Source organism: Pempheris klunzingeri, chromosome 16 (genome assembly GCF_042242105.1).
Source record: "Pempheris klunzingeri isolate RE-2024b chromosome 16, fPemKlu1.hap1, whole genome shotgun sequence".
NCBI classification, from domain to species: Eukaryota; Metazoa; Chordata; class Actinopteri; order Acropomatiformes; family Pempheridae; genus Pempheris; species Pempheris klunzingeri.
The window spans coordinates 19717751-19744638 of NC_092027.1; the positions used below are offsets into that span (position 1 = coordinate 19717751).

General features: G+C 42.7%; 1 protein-coding gene across 1 annotated transcript; it reads left to right on the forward strand.

Moving 5' to 3' along the window:
- The first annotated feature begins 1885 nt into the window (after positions 1-1885).
- col28a1a (collagen, type XXVIII, alpha 1a) lies at positions 1886-26821 on the forward strand. The gene is made up of 33 exons (XM_070846740.1): positions 1886-2009; positions 3023-3603; positions 4771-4830; positions 6216-6269; positions 6367-6411; positions 7551-7577; positions 7712-7756; positions 7868-7912; positions 11138-11191; positions 11293-11361; positions 11483-11551; positions 11837-11905; positions 12117-12185; positions 12279-12347; positions 12428-12496; positions 13415-13483; positions 13571-13642; positions 14200-14268; positions 15363-15434; positions 17023-17091; positions 18466-18534; positions 19227-19295; positions 19389-19457; positions 19760-19828; positions 19914-19982; positions 20282-20350; positions 20458-20538; positions 20943-20978; positions 21074-21110; positions 21404-21958; positions 23505-23653; positions 24491-24764; positions 26649-26821. The coding sequence occupies exons 1-33, from the start codon at positions 1886-1888 to the stop codon at positions 26819-26821; spliced, it is 3519 nt and encodes a 1172-aa protein (XP_070702841.1).
- The last annotated feature ends 67 nt before the right edge of the window (positions 26822-26888 follow it).

The window sequence follows — 26888 nt, forward strand, 5'->3', positions numbered from 1 at the left end:
CAGCCACTGATGGATTAACCTGGAGCTCTTCCCTTATTAACACACAGGTACGTGTCTCTTGGTGTTCTCTGTTTAGCAGTGGTGGAATGTAACTACACATGTTTACTCAAATGTTGTATTTGAGTACAAGTGTGACATACTTGTACTTAACTTAAGTATTTCCATATAATGCTATGGCTTAATACTCCACCACATATATCTGGCATATATGTAATATAAGCTCGTCTGATCTGCTGCACTGCTGCACTACTAATCTATCCTAGTGCAAAGTATCTCAAATTGGCTTCACATTGATGAGCGACGATATTAAAATATCCCTACATGTATTTGTTAGTGTTGAAATAGAAAACAGTAATATTCTGTAATAACTGACCATTCTGCACCCTGAGAACTGAGAAGTCTGCACTTTTAACTGAGAAGCATTGGGACTTTGTCAAATTGCCACTGATGTGGACACAGGCTGTGCTTTCAGAACCCCTTTGCCTCACTTCACCTTCCAGTAGTTCATGTGCTTCAGTTCAGTTGTCAGGGACAATTAAAGATAGAGATAATAGATAGAAAGATAAAAGCATTCATAATAATAATGATAGCACTAGTATTAGCACTACATTTAATAGTAAATGGTAATAGTAGAAATGATATCGTATAATAATAATACTAGTCATTTATCTGTAGTAATTGCAGTAGCAATAGTGACTGTAGTGATTAGTGGTAGGTGATTAATAAAGAAAATCCTTTATCATGGTATATGTAACTTCATTTCACAATATCAATATGTAGGTATTGTTAGGGTCTGTATAGCGTAACCACACATGAGTTTCTGGTGTTGGCTAACACATTAAATTACATAATCCAGCCACAACTCACCGTTATTCTCACTGCTGATTAACCGGTTGGTCATTTTCTCAGTTTATCAATTCGTTCTTTGGTTTATAAAATGTCAGAAAATGGTGAAAAATGTTGATCAGTATTTCCCAAAGCCCAAGATAACGTCTACAAATGTCATGTGTTGTCTCCAACCACAAAAATATTCAGTTTACTGTCACAGAGGAGTAAAGAAACCAGAAAAGATTCACATTTGAGACGCTAGAATCAGTTAATTTCTCTTCTAAATTTACACAAACTGATTCATTGATTTGGTTTGATAGTTGAAAACTAATCACTTAATTGTTGCAGCTGTTATGTACCTGACTAATCGAAGATCTTCCTCATGAAATCCAATGCTGACATAAATTCGCAGCGTGACTCATAATGCCGTCACATACAACCACACTTATTAAAGAAATAGTTCCCACAGTTTAGACGCCTTTGCATAATGTTGTCCCCTCTTACATATCATCATATTGTCCAACCCTAAGAAACTATTGCAGCAGAAGTGTTAGTACCACTGTGAGCAGCAGTGGCAGGCAGCGTGGTGATGTTGGCAGTGGTAGGATTAATACAGTAGTAGCCATGATGACAGTTGATGTTGCAGTACTCAGAATCCCAACACTAGTATTAACAGTAGAAAATGCAAAGTGCGGAATCCATAAGGTTGAGGTGACAATGTCAAACAGCAGCTGTGGCTATAAAGTGTGACCTCAGCTGAAATGAGGAGCAGACAGCTGACTTGTGTGACCTGTGAGCCTGTCGACCATCATCACCATCACAGCATCACACCAACTCAACTGTGTAATCTGTGTTGCAGTCTTATCTCCCTCTTGTGTCGATAAGAGACCATTGCAGCCTTTGCTACCCCTGGCTGAGCGTAAATAGGTGTGATGCTGTGTGGCAGAAGCCAGAAGACTGATGCTGCCCATTGTTAAGAATCATAGAAGCAGAATTTAGAACCTGCGCTGCTGTAATCGTCTCTCCGTTGTTGCAGGCTGAGCAGCTGGACTGAATAATGACTACGTGGTGGCTCCTAAAGGTTTTGATCCTTATGTTGGCTCTGTTGAGTCCGACCACATGCCAAAACAGACGGAGGAAAGGACAGAGAGATGATAACCAGGTCATTAATGAGACCAAAAGTAAGTGTTGAAGCCCGATTACTACAACTTGATTAAGTCTTACATTATGTGAAGTTGGAGCTTTGTGTCTTATTGTGAGAACTAAATATGTGTAGACAGATAAATTACGTCAAAGCCCTCAATAGAAGTATTTTCTTTCAGGATGTAATGGCAGAAAAATGTAATGCTAATTAGAAATGCTGATTTTCATTCAAAGAATCTGTGTTAGTGTGTACTGTATGATTGACAGCAGAGCTGACACTTAATTGTCCCACCATAACAGCTCCATAACGATGTACGGTGGCACCATGTAGAAGACGTGTACTACCGGGGGTTAGCTGTGTCTCTTCTGCTGATTTAACCTGATGCAGCAACAGCTGACAGCTGATCATTCTAGATTTGGATCACCTGGGGGACCTTAGCTTTGCAGCATAATGAAAAATTACTGCTCCATCAATGCTGGCTCTTTGAGGCCAATGCCCATATCCATATGTAAGACCTGTTCTAGTGGATATTCACTCATTAGTTTTCAAGATGTCTTGTCACTGACCAAAAGTATCCAGGAGAAAGTTGAGCCCAACGGTAGTCCTTAGTAATTCATATCAAATGGTCATTAGTTGTGAAGATATCTTGGTATGGAGCACAGTGTTGGGTGGGTGAAGAGACCATTGCAGGTGAAACAAAGCTTCCCTTTCTGAATCCTGCAGATGCCCTGATAGAGGGTAGTTATAATAGTAGGGCTGTGTGGCTTTGTTCACACTGTGGTGACTGTGGTCTCTGCAGTAACACCCCAACGCCCCAATCAGTTTAAGTATTAGAATATTTCGCTGCAGACTGTATTATGTGCTGCAGATTGGCATTAGGGCTGAGCTTATGCAGAAGAATGTGAAAGTTGAGAAAAGTTTTTAACCATCAGAAGCCCTGAAACATAGGATGGAAGATAAGAAGTCAATGATGCTAACTAAGCAATCATTATTCTCTGTATTACAGAATAAAAGAATGATGATGATTGCTATGTTTTGCCCCCTGCTTAGCCCTGATCTGCCCGGTGGAGATCATGTTCATCGTGGACAGTTCAGAGAAAGCCAAGCCTCTGCTGTTTGAGCAACAGAAGGAGTTCATCCTGCGCTTCAGCACTAAGCTCATGCAGCTCTACTCGGCCGGCTGGCGTCTGCGGCTGCGTCTGGCAGCTCTGCAGTACAGCAGCACCGTGTCCGTGGAGCACAACTTCAGAGACTGGCAGGACTTGGACGTCTTCCAGAGCCGGGTGGCCGCCATGACCTTCATCGGCCACGGCTCCTTCCCCGCCTACGCCATCACCAATGCCACCCAGGTGTTCAGCCGCGAGACGTCCTCCAGCAGCCTGAGGGTGGCGCTGTTGATGACGGATGGAACGGACCACCCGCGCAGCCCCAGTGTTGTGACAGCAGCTGCTGAGGCCAAACAGCACAACATCCGGGTGTTCACCATCAGGCTGTCGGGCCCCCCCAAGGACGAAAAACTACGCACAAAACTGCGATCCATTGCCAGCGCGCCCCCACAGCAGCACGTCCTCAGCCTCACCGACGGTCAGCTGGAGGACAGGCTCTTTAATGAACTGGTCAGTCATGGCTGCGTGAGGGTCACGTCAGTTTTGTAGTCTGAGGCTTCACTCGTGGTGTCGTTTGCATTCACAAGGAGAAACCACAGCAGTTAGAACTCATGAAACATAGATCACAGTGAGCACACGTAGTTGATGGAGAGGAGGACGCGTGCGAAAAGGTTAGGACTCAGGTCAGGGCACATTCAGGCCACACCAGCCTGACACTGAACGACTTACATACATGAACCTCTCAGTTTAGGTTTGATTTCCAAAGGGTGTCACCGATGGGTGCAGACCAAAATGCCTCTGGATGCAATTGGATAGACCTACAACCAGTCAGAGTAACGACACCTGTGACGTAATGAAGTGAAAGTTTTAAGTGCAGCAGTTTGTTTAATCATAAAACATGGATGTCTACGAAATTGCCTCAACGGCGTATCGTGTCCTATTGAGCGGGCGATCTGTCTGAACAGGAAGGGGACCAGATGAAACAGCCGGGGCACAATTTGTCTGGTTCCCAGGCAGGCTAAGAAACGCTGCCTCCTCATTCATTTCAATGAGACCACTGTGTAGAGCAGTACGCGCCACTAAGAGGGCGGGCTGTTGGGGAAAAACATGCAAGGAAGTTTAACAAAAAGATGATGCAGGGTTCAAAACATTCAATAAGACTTTGTAAATGTTATCCGAGGACATTCAGCACGTTTGTCACGCTCGGAGGACACACACACTGAGCGTGTCCACACACAGCGCAGTGAGTTTTTGTTTAAAGTGAAAACTGTAATGTATATGACTGGATGTGATGCATAGGTACCTCTGAAGTGTGACCTTCTGCAGGATGGGACTCTGACTGACTCTGTCTTTTTTCTTTCAGAACATAATTGTCAGAAGTGGGGTAAGTACTATGAGATCTTTTAACTAAACACGTCCAACATTAAAAAACATAGTTATGATAAGAATGCTATTAACACCAAACGGGAGGCCACCTTTTCTCTTGCTTGCTTATTGCTTGCTTTGTATCTAAAGCGAGTTATTGATCATTTGTGTTTTTTTTATTCCCTTTCTTTGTATGTGTGAACTGTATCCTGTATGTGTGAATCAGAACTGCTGATGACTCGAAATTTCCCCATTGTGGGATAAATAAAGGAATATCTATCTATCTATCTATTTATGTTTGACTCTTCTCCTGTGTCTTGATTTCAGTGCCCAGAGCCAAAGAACTGTCTGTGCGACAGGGGGGAGAGGGGTCACCCTGGAAGCCCGGTGAGTGCATCGTAACGTGCTCTCTTAAATCTTCCTATACTACGTCTTAACCAGCCTTTCTGCGCTACCATGTAGGTATAATACAATCTGTGTTGGACCCCTTTAACGCAAAGATAATAACATATTAATCACCACTCTAAAACCAAGTGGGACACGTTGTGGTTAGTTTGCTATACATGAGCCAAGCAGACCAGGCTTTACTGGATGAATCAATTCTCCAGTAATGGTCGGAACATTTTATACATCCCACAAGCGAAAGCGATACGGAATAGATAAATAGATCAATAGATTGCAATAGCTACAAGAACCAATGAAAAAGAGCAGAAGTTTGGCCAACCAATCAGCCAACAGCCCAGTATCTTTACCTGGTCACGCTGTGACGAAGAAGGACAGCCATCAGGCAGAAGAGAGCCAACACGACAAAAGAAAATGCATACATCGATCTATGACGATTGCTGATGCTGTAGATGAGCATAGAACTTTATTCCTAACCTTGGAAACAGCAGTTTGATAAATAATGGGTCCACTTACTAGCTTTTCCTGGAGCTTTCATCCATTTTTTCACACTACAATAGTAGGGCTGTCATCTAAAATCTAAAATCTAGTTTTATGAAACAATTCCATCTCAAAGTCCACTAACTTTTCACACGGTCTTCATAAGTGAACGGGGCCTGGATGGAGATGGAGATCTGTTGATGCGTGTGCATCGTAGCTCTTATGACTGCAGGCTATGCTCGAAATCAGCTAATTGTTGAAATACGTGGACCTTGAGTTGGGATTGTCCGGTCAAACTCGATATCGATACAGATCATATGGACAATGAAGACATTTCATTAAAGATATCAAAGTTTCGCATGAGTGACAGGTGGACAGACCAGCTGACCGGTCTCACCGTCCTTGGGCCATGCAGGTACCATTCAGGTTTACGTCCTCACCCACACAGAGGCCTGTGAGCCTCGCACAGTGGCTTGTTGCCCCCGAATGGCCGGGGATTCTCCCGTCCTCAGCACCCGCGCCGGCGACCTCCACCAGCAGGTGCGTCTGGCCTGTATCCAAAGCACCGCAGGGAAGAGACGTGAAAGAGCAGGAAATGTTTCCCACAACGCAAGTGTAGCAGGTGGCCAGCTGACAGAGCTGTTTTCACTGGTAGCGCGACTGAAAAGAGGCAAAGGTCAAGGATAGAAGATTTAACATGAACAAACACACAGGCTGCGGTGGTCTGAGACTTTGCTGCACTGAGGTGGTGGTTTATGTTGGACGGGGGTTACAGACAGGTCGCACTGGGGTTGACCCACCTCACCTATGCTTATACATACACAGAATCCAAACTAAAAGGGGCCCAAATATTCTCATTCGGCACAATCTCTCCCTTTACTTTTATCTAGGGGAAACCAGGCGAGCCGGGGTCTGATGGAGCTCCAGGTCCAAAGGGATCTCGGGTAAGTCCCTATTGTCTCTGTAATCCAGCACTGGTAACAGAAAGAATCCATGAAGTGTTGTTTGATGTGCTGTTTTTTCTGGGCTCGGTCACTGTAGGGGGAACCTGGCATTAATGGACGCCCAGGAATGGAGGGCCTCGAGGTAATCATTGAATATTTTTCTCAGCCTTCTCTCGCCTGGGTTACAGGTTTTCGAGCGATCATTTAAATCTGAATATGGTACATATACTGCTACTTTCTATTTTGAGCTCCAAATGAATTATACTGACCCTTTTATCACGGTGTCTCACCATCAAAAACACTGTACTGGTAAATATTTCCATCTTCCATCCAAGTTACCAAGCTGAAGGAGTTAAAGTCTTGTTTTTTAGTTATTCTGACTTCTTTTTCATTCTTTTCAAGTTTCAGGCTATGCTTCAGGTTATGATTTTTTTTTCTTAATGAATCGATTTATGAATAAAACATTAGAAATCAGTGAAAAATGTCCATTACAATATCCCAGAGTCCAAGGGGACGTCGTCAAATGCTGACAATTAGTCCAAAACCCCACAATACTCAATTTATTACAATGCAAAACCAAGAAAAGTGGCACATCTTCACATTAGAGAACCCGGGACAATCACATTTTCTACGAATTTCTGTTTGAAAAAGGAATTAGTGCACCATCAAGCTATCGACTAATCAATTAATCAGCTAGTCATTGTGGAGAGTTTTGTGATGGAACCTTTTCTTGATTAGCAGTTCCTTATTCATTTGTCCAGTACTTCTGTGCAGCACCTTCGGCTGTAGCACAGGTTTCAGGTACACTCCATGAGTGCAGGCTTTGGTATGTTTAAGGTCTTTGTACGGCACATTACGTTTGGCAATCTCACAGTGACTACCAGACTGTAAAAGGTCACAGTTTGCTGTCCTTATGCTAAGCTAGGCTAATCACCTCCTGATGCCTGTGTGTGCTGGTCTTTTCCTCAATAAGTGTATTTCTCCACATGTTAACTAATTTAACAGGAACATATCTCCTTTACATGACACCAGGTACGTTTTCGTTGAGTAATTTATTCCAATAGTAATCGGAACAAGAGATGAGTTAACAGAACTCCTAATCCAAAGTAATGCAACATGTTTCTACACTAGACTCTAGACTCTGAAATTGCTTGAATATATGAAACAATTAGCAATATATTATCTTATGAACTCTAGAAGTCCTACTTTATTTTGATGTTGGTAGGTTGACCTTCTGACACAATTTTAAGAAAAATGTATGTAAAATTTCTATTTCTATAGGGTCGACCTGGCAGCAAAGGGGAAAAGGTATGTCGTTATTTTGATTAATATTGGTCATTTATATTGATATGATAAAGGTATATGTAAATATAGCTCTTTGATTTGGAACATCTTTGCTTTAACCTTCACTTACCTGCATCTTCACTGGCTGTACGTTTTAGGGAGAACTGGGTGAATGCGGTGCCCCTGGTAAAAAGGGAGAACAAGTACGTTTCATAATGTTCCTATTTGTTTAATTACCACGATGATAACGATGGTGATGACTTTTTGCTCTGCTGTATGTGAATACAATGATATTATATTGTGTGTTTCCCCAGGCTCCTGCTGGACCTACTGGCCCCAGAGGCCCCAGAGGAGAGAAGGTGACGTTTTGAACCATTCACAAACACTTGGCACATAGTCTGTACATGAATAGTGGCAGTACGCTGATATCCCGTTACACACAGAGCCTCAGTTAACATTTACACATCAAAACTTGCGGATTAGTTCAGATATTATCCCTCACATTGGACACTGATCTGATGAAAACATAACCTAGCTCAGCATAAAGACTGGAAGGAGACAGCTGGCTCAGTCCATAGTTCAAGAGTATGCCTAGAAACACCTCTAAAGCACATGTGTATCATAGGCCACTCATACAGAGATATGTAAAAACATAGAATCTTAGTTTTAAGGGGACGTCTGTGCTGGATTTCTTTCCTGAATAATAACCATGCACAGTGTGTGTACAGCATCCTGAAGGAGTGTGACCTTTGTGTCTGTGGTCATCAAGCTCAACTGGTAATGTCTGCTATAAGCTGAGATATATTTCAGAAGTTGTAGGCGTTTGGATAAACTTTTTTACATTTCTGTTTGTGTACAGGTTGAATGAGCGAGATAACATGTGTGAATTATTAAGTTGTTGGTAGGTGTATTTTTGAACTTTAGACAAAGCCAGGCTAGCTGTTTCCCTCTGCTTCCAGTCTTTATGCTAAGCTAGGCTAACCACATCCTGACTCCAGCTCTTAGCAGGCAGGCACAGATCAGTGCAGATCTGTCCATGTCACCCTCAGAAAAGAACTGAATAGGTGTAGTTCCCAAAATGCTGAAGTCTGTGGTTCTACTAGACCACCAGACTGAAATTTCAAGGTGATGTTTCGACCTTTGATGTTTCTGTTTCATTTAAAAGCCTGATATTAGCATCATGCAGTACACCTATGAGACAGATACATGTTTCAATGTAAAAAATGTAATAAAACTCAACGCCTGTACGCTTTCATACCTGAATGGGTGTGTGGTCAAATTGAAAGATTCCTGTGTCCCCCCACATCCGTGCTGAAACAATCGGTGCTGCAGTGAAAGCCACACACTCTGAGTCCATCTCCTGCTCTGCACTTGTGGAATGTGAGCTGTGGATTAGGTCTTATCCCCCTCCTAATGTAGCATTTGTAAAGCGGGGAATCCAAGCTTGCAATGTTTGGTTGTAGTCTTTGAGCAGACGTTGTCCCAGAGGATTAGGATTTGGGCACATGTTATCCATTCGCTCTCTCCTTAAATGCTTGTTGCCCCCTTCAGCACTGGTAGAACAACAGCAGCCATCATCAGAGTGCCATTAGGTTCTCAGTCCTTCTGATCTGTCTCCAGTTCCCATGAAATGTACCTACACACACTAGTATGGCACCATCACACGCCGCCGCATTGTTGGATCCACCAGTGCTTAAACAGCTTGACAAAGTCTCTGTGCCATTTATATCTTATGTCAGTTTAACAACATCACATTCTAAAAATATCTCAGTTTATTAAAGGTGCTGCTGGTGTTTTGGCCCATTTACTGCAAATCACGTCTATTTTCATTCAATCATTTATTTATTTATTCCAATTTGGACAGAGCAGAACACAGTAGAACAGAGCTCTGCAGACCCGACTTAGACACACACACTAAATACTGTGTTTTGTCAATGCAAAAGCAATAAGGCAAGCAATCACTAAACAGTGGAAGCTGACCATCTCAGTCATGGAAATCTTGAGTTTAAAACGCAAGATGTCGGAATGTCACAATAGAAAAAGCTGTAAATAATAAATGAGCAATGGCTGAATTCCATTTAGCTGCTCCAGTTTCATTGTCCTGGCGTTGTTCGTGCACATAAACCTAGACATGTCAACATAAACATAAAATATGTTGTTTGGCATTTGCCCCCAAAATAATGTGTCTATATTCAAGTGGCAGCGCCCTCAAGTGGCCTTTTATTGAAACAAAAACTATGTTTTGTACATGGGGAATAAAACGCTGTGCAGTGGTTCAACCAGACCGACACCTGAAAGGGCGGAAGGAGACAAAAATCCCATCTGAGCTAAAGATAAGAAAGAAATCATCAGTCAGTTGATGTTCATATTAAAGTTAGTATTGTTGAAGGAAAAAGAAGAGCATCAGTAAAGACTGTGTTCCCACCTTTCACATAGTCAGTGGTCTCCAGGCATTTCACTGCAGAACCAGACACTTGCTTGAGTCAGACACTCTATCTCATTCAACATTCCTCCTGTTATTGTGCCCGACACATCGCATGGTAATGCATCCAAAAGCCCAGATTGAACTTTGAGAGTGATCAAAGCACACATCATCGGAATCATAACTGACTAAAATGTTCAAACGTGTGATTAATGTATGCGTAATTCGCTTCAAAATGGATAAATTGCCAATCATATAAAAGCCCTGATAGTTTTAACACTTCTGTATGACACTTACATGAATCACAGTCAGACATAAAGTCGCTTTTTAGTGACATGAAGTTGAATTTCTGTTGATTTCTAACATTTGAGGATAGAAGAGCTTCACGTGGAGCAACCATTCATATACTCCACAGTCCTCATAGAGTCCAGCAGTGGCCAGTCACAGCTCCATGAAGCAGGTTTGCTGTAGAGCTACCTTGTGACAAACCACTGTTTTGTGGAAGGCTTCAAGAATGATAGTTCACAAACCAGTGAGTGGCGTGACGGTGATACTGCTTCTCATCCACTTCCTATGTGCAGTCTGTGAGAAGAAAGCAGAGCATAGAAAAAGGTCTCTGGTTGTGCCACATTTAAATGGATTCGTTGTCCCCTGAAAGTCTAAGTGCCCACTGTTCACTTCTTAGTACATCTCTTAGTATGGTAGGTTTTACATACTACGATCAGATTTCATTCAGTGTGCTCTAACCACCACGTGTTGATTCCTCGCTGATTAATAAGTAATAAGCTCCACAAAGTGTCACTTGCCAATTTACTACAGATTTAATGACCCATATGTAACTCTTATTTTGGCCTTAGCCTAACCTCCAACCACTAAACCCTAAAATTTTGACCATGTACGTTTGGGTGGTGCAGTTGACTCACTAACTACCACAGGTAACAGGGATCCTTGTGGTAATGACTGCTGATCCCACAGAGCTGGCAGTGACAAGAACGGGAAATGACTTTTCCAAAAGAAAAAGAAAAAGAAGAACACAACCTGCCTTGTTTTAACTCTTCAGTAAAAGAAATGATTGTCAAGTACACTGAATGTCTTAATATATCTTCCTCCCATTTCCTTCTTGTTAATTATGGAATCATATATATTCCTTGTCCTATCTCAGGGAGCCAGGGGAGGACCTGGAGACCAGGGTCCAGAGGGTCCACCAGGACCTAAAGTGAGAAGACAATCCAGTTGCAAATCCATTAGGTATATCAGTATGTTCCCAGGTTAAAGTTGTGGACACGTTTCTAAGTTTCTTTTTCCTTCTACTAAAAGGGTGAACGAGGACTGAGGGGTGCATCAGGACCTCCAGGAGATAACGGCGTTGGGTTCCCTGGTCCCAAGGTAAATTTAGATTTGTGTTAAATTAAATGAAAACCTTATCCATGTACCTATCTGCAGGATGGCCAGTGAATATTCTGTGCACTTTTCAGTTTATCTCTAATCTGGACACTTTGTTTTTCAGGGTGACAAGGGGAACCAAGGAAGACCAGGCCCTCCTGGACCGATGGGTACGGGTGAACCAGGGACCTCGGTGAGTGCACAGGACTGTGGTAGCGACACTACAGCAAATTCTCTCATAGCTAATATATTTCATACAAATCCTGAGCATCACTTCCGCAGGGACTGATAGTTTTAACCAACCCAGCGTAAAGCCACCTGATCTTTGGAGCTGAAATGATTTTTAGATCTGGATTTGAGCAACTTGAATGAAGTTGTTTGCGTTCTCTAAAAAAAGAAAACACATGTTGCTGTTGAGAATGACTTTTTCAATGCTTAGAGAATTTAACATTTACTGTTGTTGTGCTGGTGTGTTTAGGGTCCAGCAGGGCCACCAGGGATGCAAGGACCTCCAGGGTTTCCAGGTGAGGGTCTCTCAGGGCCCAAGGTAAGTTCCAGGGCAAGCTGGTTCACTACAACGAGCTTGTACTTTATTAAGGCAGTCTGGAATGTACAGTACAGGGATAAAACTATCACAAATGAGTGCTTTAACCATCATTCAGATTACAGGTGAATGAATGGGGGTTAAGTTGCCTAGGTGACGTGTTGTTCCTCGAGGCCCTCCTGTTCTCTTAACCCTCCCAGTGTGTTTCTTACAGGGTGACAGGGGGTATGAGGGTCCAAAGGGCAACCGTGGACCTCCAGGAGTGGGGTACAAAGGTGATAAGGTATGCATACCTGTAAAAACACGGTTGGGATTGCAGACGCACATGCTGATGCTGTAGGATGACCTGCTCACCCCTCACACGTCTGACCCTCAGGGAAACACAGGGGCGCCTGGCCTGCCGGGTCTGGTGGGGTTTCCAGGGGCGGGCATCCAAGGAGAAAAGGCAAGGAACATGAAAATGCTGGAATGAAAATGTATCCTATATTGTTTTAACACTGTTTTAATAATATGCTCCTGCTTTAGGGGGACCAAGGGCCAGTTGGGCCCTCTGGTCTTAGAGGACCTCCTGGGCTGGGTATAGTTGGACCAAAGGTTAGTAGCAGATGATTGGAGAGTTGATATTAAGGTTTTTATATTATTCATTCATATTTTGTAGAGGAATACTTTGATGATAAGTATGATAATGGCTCATATTACTGTGGTCTGTTACGTACATGCACTGGAGTAAAAAGCACAGTATTTGCCTCTGGAATGTAGTGGAGTACAGAACAGTAAATATACTTTCTACTAGTGTTTACTACAGTCCTGTAATTGGCCACTGTTCAGCAAAACCTACACAGTGAACTGAAATAGTAATCTCTGTGTCACAAAGCAGTGAGAGGGCAGGAACTTCTGGGAATGGATCATAGACACGTCCCCTCATTAACTCCTTCCTGTATGATAAACACTAAATAGTTCATGTCACTCTGGCAGTAAATTGAGATTTCATATAGAGGTAGGTTGTAATACACTAATACTAATAGATGTAAGTGATATATTAATTGTTAATTAATTATTAATTATTTATCAATTCATTCCTAATTATTATTTGGCCATACACTCAAACTACTACATGTTATCCTCTTTGTTTAACTTGTTTAACTTAAAATATCCAGGTCATTTTTTTTTTAGTGTACTTCCAGGGACTGACAAGGCACACAGCACCTTAAAAGGAAAACGATTGTGTGTTCCTTTTATATTTCACTGATGGTTTTTGCAGCTCTGGTCATCATTTGTATTGATCATGACAACATTGTGCTTCTCATAGTACGCACTCCACTCACGGCTGAAGGTAGGTGGCAAGAAGCAAACACGTGACGCGATCACACAGACTGTATAATGCCTGTAAAGCCGGTGGTTCACACAGCAGCATCGTCCTGACACCAGCTCCGCAGCACTTAAAACACTCGTGCATTTTCAGTTGTTGGAAATCTGGTGCGTCTTTCAGCCACTGATTTGTGTCGTTCACAGGGTGATCAGGGTTTCCCCGGAGAGCCTGGACCTCAGGGAGAGAGGGGTGTTGGTGAGCTAGGACCAAAGGTCAGAACTGCCCTTTGAGTAAATCATGGTCAGTAGAATAGAAACGTCATGGCCGAGACGTTTTTAGTTCATGTGTGGTTTTTTTAGGGGGAGCCGGGGCCTGATGGAGCTGCTGGGATACCTGGCATTCCTGGTGAGGATGGAGCTGTTGGGGCGAAGGTGAGTCTAGGAATGGAGGTCAAAGGTCATATTTTGAGTAGTTCCAAGTTGCAATCTGGATTGAGTGCGGCCCAGATATTGAACATATTCAGTGACTAATATGCTAAAGAATACGGTTAGATGGGTTCGTTTGATCGTGATATTGTGTCACATTGGTGGTTTAAGTTTGGATTCAACACAATACTTGTGTAACACACAATTTCCAGTCCTGTCACTGGTTAAACCAAAAGGATCTTCCAGGTCTCTCTCTGTTGGGATCCTTTCCATAAAGCTGTCAGACAATAACAACCTGAACCCGTCTGTGGCAGAAACAAACACTTTTAGCCGGATGCACCGAGGATTTGCCTGAATGTCCTCCAGCTGTTTGCTCAGCGATATGTGGATATAGATAAACGTACCCATATCATATCAGCTCACAGTTTTATCTGCAAATCGTTTTATCTGAAATGAACTTCTTTGTTGAGAAAACACTCACAAGCATCACAAAACTGGCGTACGATTCTCTAGAAAATGCTTCTTTAACGCTGTGACACAGTTTGATCTGCTGTTTAATCCAGGGAGATATGGGGCTGCCAGGTCTGCGAGGTCCAGAGGGAGCACCGGGGAAAGGCATCCCTGGAGAAAAGGTAATCTTTAAACATCCACGGTGCGGCTGCTACCCGACTACTATATTTCCAAACTTTTACTCTCAACATGAAGAAATGTGGCTTTGCTTTTTAGTAGCCCTTGCATGCACATGCAAATTGTAAAAACAAAGGAATGTACAGTACTGTGCAAAAGTCTTAGGCAGGTGTGAAGAAAAGCTGTAAGAAGTAAGAATGCTTTCAAAAATACAAAATGTAATTGGTTTATTTTAATCGATTTACAAAATGCAAAGTGAGCAAATGGAAGAAAAACAGGTGCTAATGATCATCAGTTTCATATGTAGGTAGAAATACAGCCATTAACTGAAACAGAACAGCTGTAAGAGGCTTAAAACTGGGGGAGGAACAGCCAAACTCTGCTACCAAGGTGAGGTTGGTGAAGACGGTTTGATGTCACAGGTCATCATGTTCAGGCTGAGCACAGCAACAAGACACCAGGTGGTTCTAGTGCATCAGTGAGGTCTCTGCCAGGCAAAGATTTCAGAGCAGACTAGGGTTTCAGGATGTTCAAGCTTGTTTGAAGAAGCACAAAGAAAAGGGCAACGTTGAGGACCATAGACGTTAGTGGTTGGCAGAGGAAACTTAGTGCAGCTGATGAAAGACACATTATGTTTACTTCCCTTCGAAATCAGAAGATGTCCAGCAGAGCCATCAGCTCAGAACCAGCAGAAACCAGTGGGACCAGATCCACCATCTGCTATCCAGAGAAGTCTGGCCAGAAGTGGTCTTCATAGAAGAATTGTGGCCAAAAAGCCAAACCTTCGACGTGGAAACATGGCCAAATGTCTCAATTATGCACGAAAACATAGAAACTGGGGTGCAGAAAAATGGCCCAAAAAAATGTGAAAGCATTCTTACTTTACAGCAGTTCTTCAAGCAGAAGTGTTTTAGGTACATATTGTATTTACATACCTGCACTGACAATATCTTGGCAAATTTGGCTGAGTTAATTATTGTACTGACCTTTCAAAGCAAAGATGCCTATGAACCTTTGGTCTATATACAGTACCTTCCTGGTACAGTACCAGAGGGGCTGAATGTACTGCATGACGTCATATCTATATAATTCTCCACAGGGAGATAGAGGTGACCGTGGAGCAAGGGGACTTTCAGGGTCTCCAGGCCCAGTTGGACCTGCTGGAGCTAAGGTATGTTAAAAAACCCGTTATAATACTGTGAGGTTCACATGTCGTCTGGTCTGGCTGTAGGTACACTACATGTGTTGGGCTAATGTCGGCTTCAGAGAACAAGCTCTAAACACAACAATGGCAACAGTATTGGTGTGTGGTACCACAACATAAGACTGTTTGCACTGCATTAGACAGAATAAGATCATTTATAACTTTGACAAGGAGCACTGCTGGCTTGAGATTCACTGAGATTCCACAACCCATTGCCATGGATACATATATAAGGTATGGAGGCTCATAATGACCAAACAGGGCAATCATTTTGCCAAATGATCTATAAAATTCAAATCAAAGTGTTTTTTTGTTTTTTTTGCGGAGGAGGAGAATGTAATTTCACTATGTTACTACTAACAGGTATGCATCTCTTCACTAATACTACACATTGTGTTTTTTCCTTGCGAGATTGGAGAAAACACAAAATGAATGGAACACTAATGTGCGGGTGGGAAAGGTCAGAGCATTGGTGGGTGCAGGCAGGCGTGGAACACACACATTGCAGGAGCAGGCGATAATAGGCAGAAATCCAGCGGGAGCGCCGGGAATGGGATTAAAAAAACAGTCCCGCGCAGGGCTCTAATGTAAGGTATGTGATTTGTTTAGAATGGGCTAAAACATAACAAAACCTACCGTGGCCCTGAGGGTCGAAACTCAACAACATTTTGCAAAACATGGCACTGTTTGCATAATGGTTAGCTGTGAGTAAAGTACGTGATTTGACTTAAATGGGCCGCAGCATACCAAAGCTGCATCAGGCCGGCGCTGAGCAAGTAGTGTCCAGTTTATCAGAGCTTTTTGTGGAAAGCAGCTGTGGTTTGATGAGAGCTTTGAAACTGAACCAAGAAAGGAACATTCGGGGGCATGAAACCAAAACAATGAGCTAAAAGTGGGAGAAAGACTCAAACTGCAGAGCTTCTCTGAGAGTTCCTCACTGTGGGAGTCATCTTTCAAATTACACATGGAAATTATTGACCATAGGCGCTTTAAGGAGTCATTTCAAATGAACGGGCTTCTGAAATAGTGATATAAATGCTACCAGAGAACTGAACCTCATACATGTGTTGATGTTTACCACCAGTGACTTGTATAGCCAATTTGATGCTACTGAGGGATGAGCGGGAACACCTGGTGCAGGTTACTCCTTCAAATGTCTTCTGCATGCATCATTGTGGGGAGAGGTTATTGCAGTATGCTACGGGGGTTGGATGAGAAAAAACAGGACTTTAGACTTTTGAGAGGTAAATCTGTTTGGTCTTAATATTTGAGTAGACACTACAAGTCATTCTAATGACTGCTAATAGTAATAGTGATTAAAATCCTAAAACTAAAGGCCACAACAGATGAATTTGTATAATTCTTTCTCAAATTCTTTCGTTAAAATGGTCACATTTGAATAATGACCCCTGACAAAGCAGCTGTAATGCAACATATTGCTTAAGAACCTGTACTGGTGGAACAAAAGCCTTTGTACTGCTATTAGGAAAAGACATGACAAATGTTTGCTGTGTTTCATGCTCATGTCTGACAGTTCACTGACTCTTTTGCTCAGGGAGAGCCTGGAACCCCAGGAATGATGGGCCTACCTGGACCTGCTGGCCGTGGTTTACCAGGACCAAAGGTGATGACACCCAGTAAATCACACACCTTCAGTCAGACCAACTCAGTCCTGCTATTTTTACATTAACAGAAAAATAATACCTGAACTTGGCAGGCACTCTACCAAAGGAAAGTTATACTAACATTTCACTCCTCAACTTCATTGCTGTGTTTGAATGATGGGTGACATTTCCAGAATGAATCCATGAAGGCAAGAAACACGAGCAGAGCACTCTTCTACAAGACAGACAGACAGACAGTTTGTCTGTCCATTTCAGGGATGGAAGAAGTACTCAAATCCTTTGCTTAAGGCGAGGCATAGTTATTTATATAGCACCTTTCAGACACAAGGCAATTCAGGCTTCTTTACAGGGACATAAAACACAATACAATAAAAACACAGTCAAAACAAGACACAGGGACATTAAACTGCATGTAAAAGACAATAAAAGCACAAGAAAATAAATAGGATATAGTTACAAATGAAAAGACAGTTATGTAGCTCTATTGTTGGAAGGCCACAGTAAACAGTGATGTTTTAAGGCCTGATTTAAATGAGCTGACAGCTTTAGCAGACCTTAGGTGTTCAGGAAGCTTGTTCCATAGGTGGGGAGCAGAGAAACTAAAGTACAGAAGCATTATCAGCAAAATACACGTAAAGTATCAAAAGGAAAAGGACTCAGTATGCAGAATGGCACCTTTAAAAGTGTTGTAGTTCAAGAGTGTGAAGCCGAGTAGAAGTGCAGTACTTCTGTACAGTACTTGAGTACATTATATAAGATTGTGCAGACTCACTTCTTGTATGAGCTTGACCCTGTGTACTCACCACCCTGGTGTGTCCTTAGGTTTTCTATGCAATTAGGGATAATCAACCTTTCAGTTACTGTCTTTTTCATGTGTGTGTAAGAATGTAATTAAGTTTGGGAGAGAAAGTTAATCATTATTGATATGTAGGATGGCCACTACAGATAGAAATAAGATCAAGGTGGTTGTAAGGTGCGTCTGTATAATCCTCTACATTTTTCATGATTCAAATGTGGACAACGTAGCTTCAACCACAAACTGATGGCTGAGGCAAGGTTATCTCTGCAGTGCAGAACTGTTCACCTCCCTTCATATTAACCTACTACAATCTACAAGCACCACCAACAGTAACTTTACTACACATGACACAGTGTAAAGCTTGACTTTAGTTGTTTTACATTCATACAGGCTTAGCCTTGATTTGGGGTACGAATCATCTGTTTACCACAACTATGTATGCGTATGATGGTATATAACACAAAGCCCAATTTGGAGGGGGGGTGCATAACTAGATAAATTGTATTGCCTATATTATGTCCCGATCAGTAGCCATTAATATGGTTTGTTTGGTCTTCATTTGTCCACATAACAGGGAGAATCTGGGCCTGTTGGACCAGTTGGGCCTGTTGGAGAACATGGAATAGGAATCATTGGGCCAAAGGTAATATGAACATGGATTTAATCACTGTTGTAGTTAGCATGTTGTAGTTTTTCTGAGTTTTCTTGATTAAAATGACTTTCCCAATACTTAACCACTATACTGTGTGGATTTTTGAGTCATATCACACTGCAGTATCTTTGAAATATCACATATAAGCATACAGCATGGCTTTTTTAGGACATTTTGCGTGTCATGTCTACGCATTTTAAACTTTATTCAATACCATTGCCCACACCACAGCATCAAGTAAAATCTCTTTCCATGGTTAAGATAGAAATGATAAATGTGTTAGTTAGGTCTAGGCTCCAAAATCACATGGTTAGGTTTAGGAAAAGATGACCAAAGTGAACTTTCATACGTGGTGGAAGTTAAAATGAATCAACGCTGACTTTTGGTTTGGTTTTGGTTGTCACAATCTGTAGATCTCCTCGGACTTACGAGCTGTTTGTCACTACATTGGTATTGTTCTGTGACATGTGCATGTAAAAGGTCACCCTGACTCTGCATAAGATAAGTCTGTAGAGACTACATGGCCGAAAATGACACGTGAAAAGCAAAACATACGTACATGTAACACGTGAAATGTCCTTACAAAGCTGTGCTAGTCAGATGCTACGTGGTGAGACTGGGCTGAACCAATATATTCTTTTATCTCAGTATTTTGACTGTTTTGACTTCTCTTCCTCCTTCAGGGTAACAAAGGCAATCGCGGACCTGTAGGGCCGCCAGGAATGAAGGGAGATAGCTTCCCAGGACCACAAGTGAGAGGACACAGTCATCTCCATTTAATTATCCTCATATTTAATGCATTAGAAAAAAGGTTTGTAAATGAGCATCTTTTTCTTCGTCTTCAGGGGCTTCCTGGCTTACCAGGAGTGCAAGGAGAGATGGGACCTGACGGGAAAGGACTACCTGGAGCTAAGGTGAGGCGCAATTGTTACTTTATGAGTTCATGAAGTGAGGGACACCGGCTGAGGCTCATGGGGGCTGTCGTTCCATTCACCGTACCAGAGTGAGAACTAGTTATAATATTTCTATTTCTAAGCTATAGCCATAGCATACTACAGCATACAGCCACACTAATGAAGCAAAGTCATTTGACCTCCTCAGAAAGATGGATATGGGTGTGAATTTCATAGCAGAGGTTATGAGACATAAGCAGAGATGGAACAAACTAAAAACACAAGTAGTGGGAAAAGTTCATTTTGTCTGTTTTGTGTGTCAGGGTGACAGAGGCTTACCGGGGGTGCCAGGGCCATCAGGTCCTCCTGGAATTGGACTTTTTGGACCAAAGGTGTGAAGGCAGTTAAATAATGTCTGTTGCTGAAACCATTTTGTCTGCAGATCACAATGATGACAGTGATGTATTGTATTTCCAGGGCTCCACAGGGCAGCCTGGCCCACCAGGCCTGCCAGGGCCTCCAGGAGAGGGCATCCAGGGACCAAAGGTAGGCAAAAAAAAACACTTGAAAAGGACATTTGTCAAGACCATGGGTTCACAAATGTGTTCCAGCTGGATCTTGTTGTTCACCAAGGATGAGTTACTTGGTGAGGTACTTTTTGAGGATGCAGCACCAGCTGTGGTGGACTGGTGATCCATTATCTTTCCCCACAAGAATAATCATAGTCTCCTCTTGACTTGTTACATCGAATCAATCAATCTGTGGTGGTTCACTCTACGGACAAAAAGTCCACTTGCTGATGGTGCCTTTGTCACAATTAGTAATTCATTCATCTTTATCCGTAGGGAGAGCCTGGGTTTCAGGGGCCACTGGGCCCTCGAGGGCCACCAGGGGATGGCCTTCCAGGGGAGAAGGTACAAATAATCTAGTTGCTGCACGTGCTTATGGTTTCATGACCTGTGACTGTGATTGCTAGTTCTGCAAATTTGCTGTAGTTAAGTGCTTTCCCACAAACACACAGGGCAATAGAGGCATTCCTGGAGACCAAGGAAAGAGAGGAGACAAGGGAGACCTTGGAGAACCTGGATTAACTGGACCAATGGTAACATAGAATGCCCCATCTTGGAGAATTAAACTTAAAATACTTCATGGTTTCTACGACAATCTCCTAAATGGTCTGTGATCACAGTCTGTGAATTATTTGTTTTTCAGCTATAATTTTGTAATTATCACTTTAATGTGATTGACAGGTCTGATGACCAATTCACCCCTAAAGTCCCTAGTCATAGGATTTGAACATTACTGACTGTGGACACACCTATTGGTTGTACCAAAAGAGACACCGTGGCAACAAGCAATGCATAATTCTGCTCTTTTCTGCAGGATCCAGTTTCCATCTTATAAATCGTTCTCATGCGAACATTCTTTACGTAAATACGCCTAAATGTTCTGAATCTCACTTCCTAATCTCACTCACTCTCTCACTTTGCTCCTTTCATCTCCCAGGGGAGACCTGGAGAAAAGGGGGAACAGGGGCTGACAGTGAGTGAAGTGATACCGAGCACTACTGAGCTTTGCATCTTTACAACGATAAAATATAAGATCTAATGTTTTACTCCTCTTTTTTCTGTACACAGAGAGAAGAAGTCATCAGGATTATAAAGGAAATATGTGGTAAATTACCTATTTTAGCATGTTTTGCAGTCATTTTCCGTCATTAGTGATCTGTTTTGTGTTGCTTAGTTGGGAGCAAAAGTTTTTTAATGCATGTGAATTAAGTCAGCAAAATAAGAAAACATTTAATGATATGATGCAGTCATGCAGTATTCATTTGCAGGCCTATTGCAGTGTATTTAGTTCCACTGAGTAAGATCAGAAGCTGCAAAGAGACTGAACTTATTGCAGAGCTTTGCTTTAGAATTGTTCATGTTTTTGTGTCCACCCCTGCTGTTTTTTTCCATTATCAGGCTGTGGTCTCAAGTGCAGAGAGAGCCCTCTGGAGCTGGTGTTTGTGATCGACAGCTCTGAGAGTGTGGGACCGGAGAACTTTGAGTTGGTGAAGGACTTTGTGAACGCTCTCATCGACCGGGTGCCAGTGAGCCAAGAGGCTGCGCGTGTCGGCGTGGTGCTGTACAGCCACGTGGACATGGTGGTAGTCAGTTTGCAGCAGCAGTCCAGCCAGGACGACGTCAAGGCTGCTGTCAGGAATATGCCTTACCTGGGTGAGGGCACCTTCACGGGCAGCGCCATCCATCGTGCCAACCAGCTGTTCCAGGCCTCACGGGCCGGTGTGAGGAAGGTGGCTGTGGTTTTAACCGACGGACAGGCCGACCCCCGTGACGTCATGCATTTTGAAGAAACGGCAGCAGAGGCGCACATGGATGGAATAGAGATGTTCGTCATCGGAGTCGTGAACAAGACTGACCCTTTGTACGAAGAGTTCCAGGCTGAGATGAATGTTATCGCCTCTGATCCTGATGAAGAGCACCTCTACCTGATGGACGACTTCAGGACTCTTTCCAGTAAGCAAACAATGTCGCCTCACACCTCACATAAACAACAACCGCAGTGTGAAGACATGCGACACTGGCACGCTGACACATTCAGTAGAGAATGTATCAATACAGCAGCGGCTGTGAACCCTTCAAACCTAACTGAGGAACTTGCACCCTCTCAGATTTAAAACTTAGAGACACAGACATGATAGATCGCTACGTTGCTTACAGTCCATTTACCATTTACATGTCAGCATCATTCAATCTGTTTGGAAATCCAAGAGAAAAATAGGCTTCTTCAAATCTACGCTACATTTTTTCAGTATCTGCATGAATCCAGTGGAAGTTGTCTGTGTATCCATGGTTGCTGTGCAAACAAGAATTAGTTGCAGCTAATACAAATGCCACAGATTCACCAAAATGTAAAGGGATGCAAGCTAAAGTAGAGTACAGGAAAGACCAAAAACCCAAAACATGTTTATTCAAGATGGAAAAAACACAGTGGGGGGGGGGCAATATCATCTTTTTTAATCCTGCACTTCACTTTCTGTCACAGCGAGCTAGTTCAGACAGCCACCACGCTGACATTGTGTATTCTTCTCACTGCACATACTGTTTTATCTCAGGCACCTTTGTAATCGTTCTAGTACTGCTGTCACACTGTTCTAGTACTGCTGTCACACTGTTCACCTGAAAGTAGGGCTGAGCAATAAGCAACAAACGAAGCCTGAAGAAAACAGACGTCTCATTAGTTAAAATATAGTTTATTAACATAAAGAAACAGAATAACATAATGAACAGATTTAACTGTACAAACATGGCTTGGTATCTATTTTAAAGCAGCTGCTCGTAAATGGCACCAACCAACAGCACGTAAGCACAGAGCATCTTAATCTGTGCTCTGTGGCTCTTCAGATAATGAACAGGAGTTCACTTTGACCAACACTTTTGTGCCCCCCTGTTTTTTTTTTTTTCCTCTTTTCCTATTCGATCTGTCCATATTGACTAAACAATGTCCAAAGTTTATCATCATTTATATTGACAGAAATTTGATGACAGTCCTGAATGGAGATTGTTTTATCGCCCATCTGAAAGCTATGCTGTCATGTGCTGCTGCTGTCCCTCCTCCACCCGTGCATCCACCCACGGGCTCTGAGTATCATTATGAGCACTGTAGTCGGCGCTCCCTGCTCATAGCTATGCCGCTTGTTATTTCCTGGCGGTGAGTGACGAGGTCAGAGACTAAATGCCAAATAGCAGTGCACATATTGTATATATTTTAAATTCACACGATACTCCATTCCACTTGGGATGGCTGACAGACTGTAGGGTCGGGGGGGGGGGGGGTCAGTCCATACGCGCCGTCTCATGCTAGTTTGACATTAGGCAAGAGCCACATAGTTTGTCCTGTGAATGATGTCTCAGCATGTGGGTCAATGTGTTGTCACTGATATTACAGTAGAAAAGTGGGCGCTGCTCCGGTTTAGATTTCATCTGTTAAATAAGTCTTTTCCCATTCAGTTCATGTGATGAGTACAAACTGTAATGTTACCTCTTTGTTCGTTTGCTACAGCTCTGGAAAGCAAAATACTGAGCCACATATGTGAGCAGGATGACACCACGGCATTTCTACCGGAATCTGTCTTTCCACCTGTGGAACTCCCCCCAGAGGCTCCAGATGACAGCCGCTACAGAGAGTTTCCAGACGAGGAAACCATAACAGTAATTGTTTTGTTGAATTAAAGAAATTGCAGTGATGAGTCAGATCATAGACATAAGTTAGGTTATTGCTTTACCAAAACTAAAAATAGATAAAAGATAAAAGTTGTCCCATTGCTATGAAAAGTAGAGTTTTACGATGTTTGAGCTTTTAAGGTGTGGTTTTGCTTCTCCAGTGGTTAAAATCAGTCTAGGGTGCCAAAACAGTATGGATTAGAGTCTGACCAATGCCATATGTTTCAGGCAAATGCAAATAAGAATAACTGAGAGTTTAAAGAGTTTGTAACAATACTGTGTATTGGCTAATATTTGTTTTACACAAATAACAGATCCCTCAAATTAGTAGTTAAAGAATTGTGTCTTTCACTATGTAATGACAACAATTCTTCTAAATTACTTAACATATTTACTTAACATATTTCTATAGTGCCAAGAACCTCAGGATTCATCCTTTGGGGAGCATGACTATTTTTCAGCGAATTCCACTGAAATTCAGTCATTAGCTTTCAAGATGCTCATCACTTGATCAGTGTTTTTGTCAGAGGGAAATTTTGGCTGGATGAACAGTAGAAAAAAGAAAAGGGGGGGGTCACCAGATCATCCTCTGGGCCCTGGTAATATTACCACATTTCATTGCAATTAAGCCAGTCTGGACAATTTAGCTATGAAAACTGACATGATGTTAACCTGGTCTCTGCAAGTAGATCTTCATAGTTTACTGAAGTTATACAACATCGGCGGCTGCACGGAGGGCAGAAAGGACTGCGCTGAAACATAAAACAGTGGTGTGTGGCTTGAACTAGAAGTGCGTCTGATCTGAGCTCCTCCTCTGCTTCCCAGCTTGAGCTCCCAGTGGAGACGGTCACCCCGACTCCCCAGTCCCAGGAGTCAGGTCGGGATGATGAGGACCTGGTTGATACTGAATTGCTGGAGGAGGTTTGGGAGAAGCTGCCAGACATCACGTTTGACTCTGCTGGAGACAGGAGGAAGCAGGGCCCTGGGTCGACCTCCGTGGTGGGTCCTCAGACTCCGAGTGACTGGCTGTATGAGGCAGAGAGCACGCAGGCTCCGGCCAGCCCTCCTCCTCCACCTCTGACAGACTCATCAGTGGCAGGTAAACAAGCAGAACGATGGCAGCTGTGTAGCGCTCCGCCGCTACGCCATTGATACATATCATCGTCTGGATTTCACCATGACTTTCAAAGAAGTGTACTACAGGCACGTGACTAAAAGATGACGGGCAATCTCGAGTTGTGCAACGCATCGCGACGCTGCTTATCACATCTTGTGTTTGTCTTGGTTAGGAAATCTTGCCACCATCCTTTCTCAAATAGCTTTTTGTTCTTGCATTGAGCTGCAATAACCATTATATAGCGACCAAACAACAAAGTACGTCACATAGAACAATCACTCTCAGGGAGGGTTATTTGAAAGCATATGAGTCAAGTAAACAAACGACACTATACTGTCTTGGACAGATAAGAAGTGGACCTTTGGTGGACAGACGGACTCCACACAGCTCAAACACACCAGGCACAGTTAACCTGTTAGTGGGCTTCTGGAAAAGTATTTGCTTTTGGGCTCAGTGGTGAATATTTACTCAAATATTGTATTTAAATACACATTTGAGGTACTTGTGCTCTACTAGAATATATCCATTAAGTGCTATTTAGTTCTGCTACATTTCTGAGGAAAATATTATACATCTGACAGCTGCATGCTGCAGGGTTTAGAAAATATGATGATTTTACAAATTGAAATACCCAAAAGCATACAAAACAGTCAGAATCAGCCCCCCCCAGCTACCAGCTACAATAAGAACCCACCGCTAATATCTTAATACACAATTTACAGTTACACACGTAACTGACAGGAGCCATTTTGAATAATTCTGGTAATGAATAATGCCTCCTGTAATATTCTAATGCAAGATGATGATCAATCAAACATGATTAGAATTAAATTGGACCTGCACAAATAAAATGGGGAGCAAAGGGCAGCTCCCGGAAAAGCAGAGGTTACAAATAAGTTCAAGTGTAGAGGATCCAATGGTAGTGACCCTACCCTCCCCACCTGTTGTAGGAAGGAGGGGAAGAATGTCGCCATGTAAATAAGATGTGACGTAAAGCGAGTTGGGTTGTTAAAGCAAAGACCTGCTGTATGGGAGCTTTGTTCAAAAACATTTTAAATTCTGGTTTACTGCTACTGTAGTGGATGTGCCATTTTTGGCTTATCATACTTTTATTGGCCATTCAAAATGTAGCAAAGTGGAAGTTTTCACAAATCCAGCATTTGACCTAAAACAGTCATGGAAACTATTTGAATCCGTCTTTAATCAGTTATATTGTAAGAGTAAAGAGACCTGCTCTGAAAGGATATTCAGACCCTGATCTGAAACCTCAGAGCTGGCAGCAACATGATGCTCCACCGGTTAACAAGCAGCTGCACTCAAACAAAGGGACAATGCATGTAATTATTTCTGCATTTCAGAATACATGCTTTTTGTCACATGATCAGAGCTGACAGAAAAGCCTGTGCGGATTCTTTTCCTTTGGCCATTACGTGAATCCTGATAGCGAGGCTTGTGAACGTCTAACTGAATTTACTTAGTTAACCTTAAATTGTAATTATAATCCCAGTTTATGTGCCTGATACACAAACAAAAACACACTGATTGTATATCAAAGAAATATTGTGCTCCTTGTGGGTGTTGGTAACATTATCCCACTCAGAAGATTTAACAACATTGGTTATAAATTGAAACTTAATTTGTAGTGAACGTTGAAGTGAACAGCAAAGGATCTGAATCCTTCTCCCCCCTCTGAACAGATTAAAAGGGGCTGAGCTTTATCTAAAAAAAAAGAGTCCACTTAGACCCATACAGGTATTTGACATGTTGGCTTGCAGAAGACCCTCAGCAACAGAACAGAGCTCCCAGTGAGTGTGGTTCGATGCTCTGTGAGCTAAAAAAGTTCACTCCACCCTTTTGTTCTTTCAGATGAAGGGTGCAGTCAGCCTCTGGACCCAGGTCCCTGTCGACAGTATGTAGTCAAGTGGTACTACGACCCCGAGGCCAACGCCTGCGCCCAGTTCTGGTATGGAGGCTGTCAGGGCAACGCAAACAACTTTGAGACTGAAGCCAACTGCAGGAATTCCTGCGTCTATACGTAACAGACCGTGGCCGGAGAAAAGGGTGTGTGCAACAACGCTAACATGCTCCATCGCCACTGAGGAACCG

Bases quoted from the DNA above. Each gene is read 5' to 3' on its own strand.
- col28a1a (XM_070846740.1), top strand. From the start codon at position 1,886: ATGACTACGTGGTGGCTCCTAAAGGTTTTGATCCTTATGTTGGCTCTG. The intron at 7,578-7,711 runs GTATGTCGTTAT...TGTACGTTTTAG, and splicing joins CTGGCAGCAAAGGGGAAAAG to GGAGAACTGGGTGAATGCGG. The intron at 11,906-12,116 runs GTAAGTTCCAGG...TGTTTCTTACAG, and splicing joins AGGGTCTCTCAGGGCCCAAG to GGTGACAGGGGGTATGAGGG.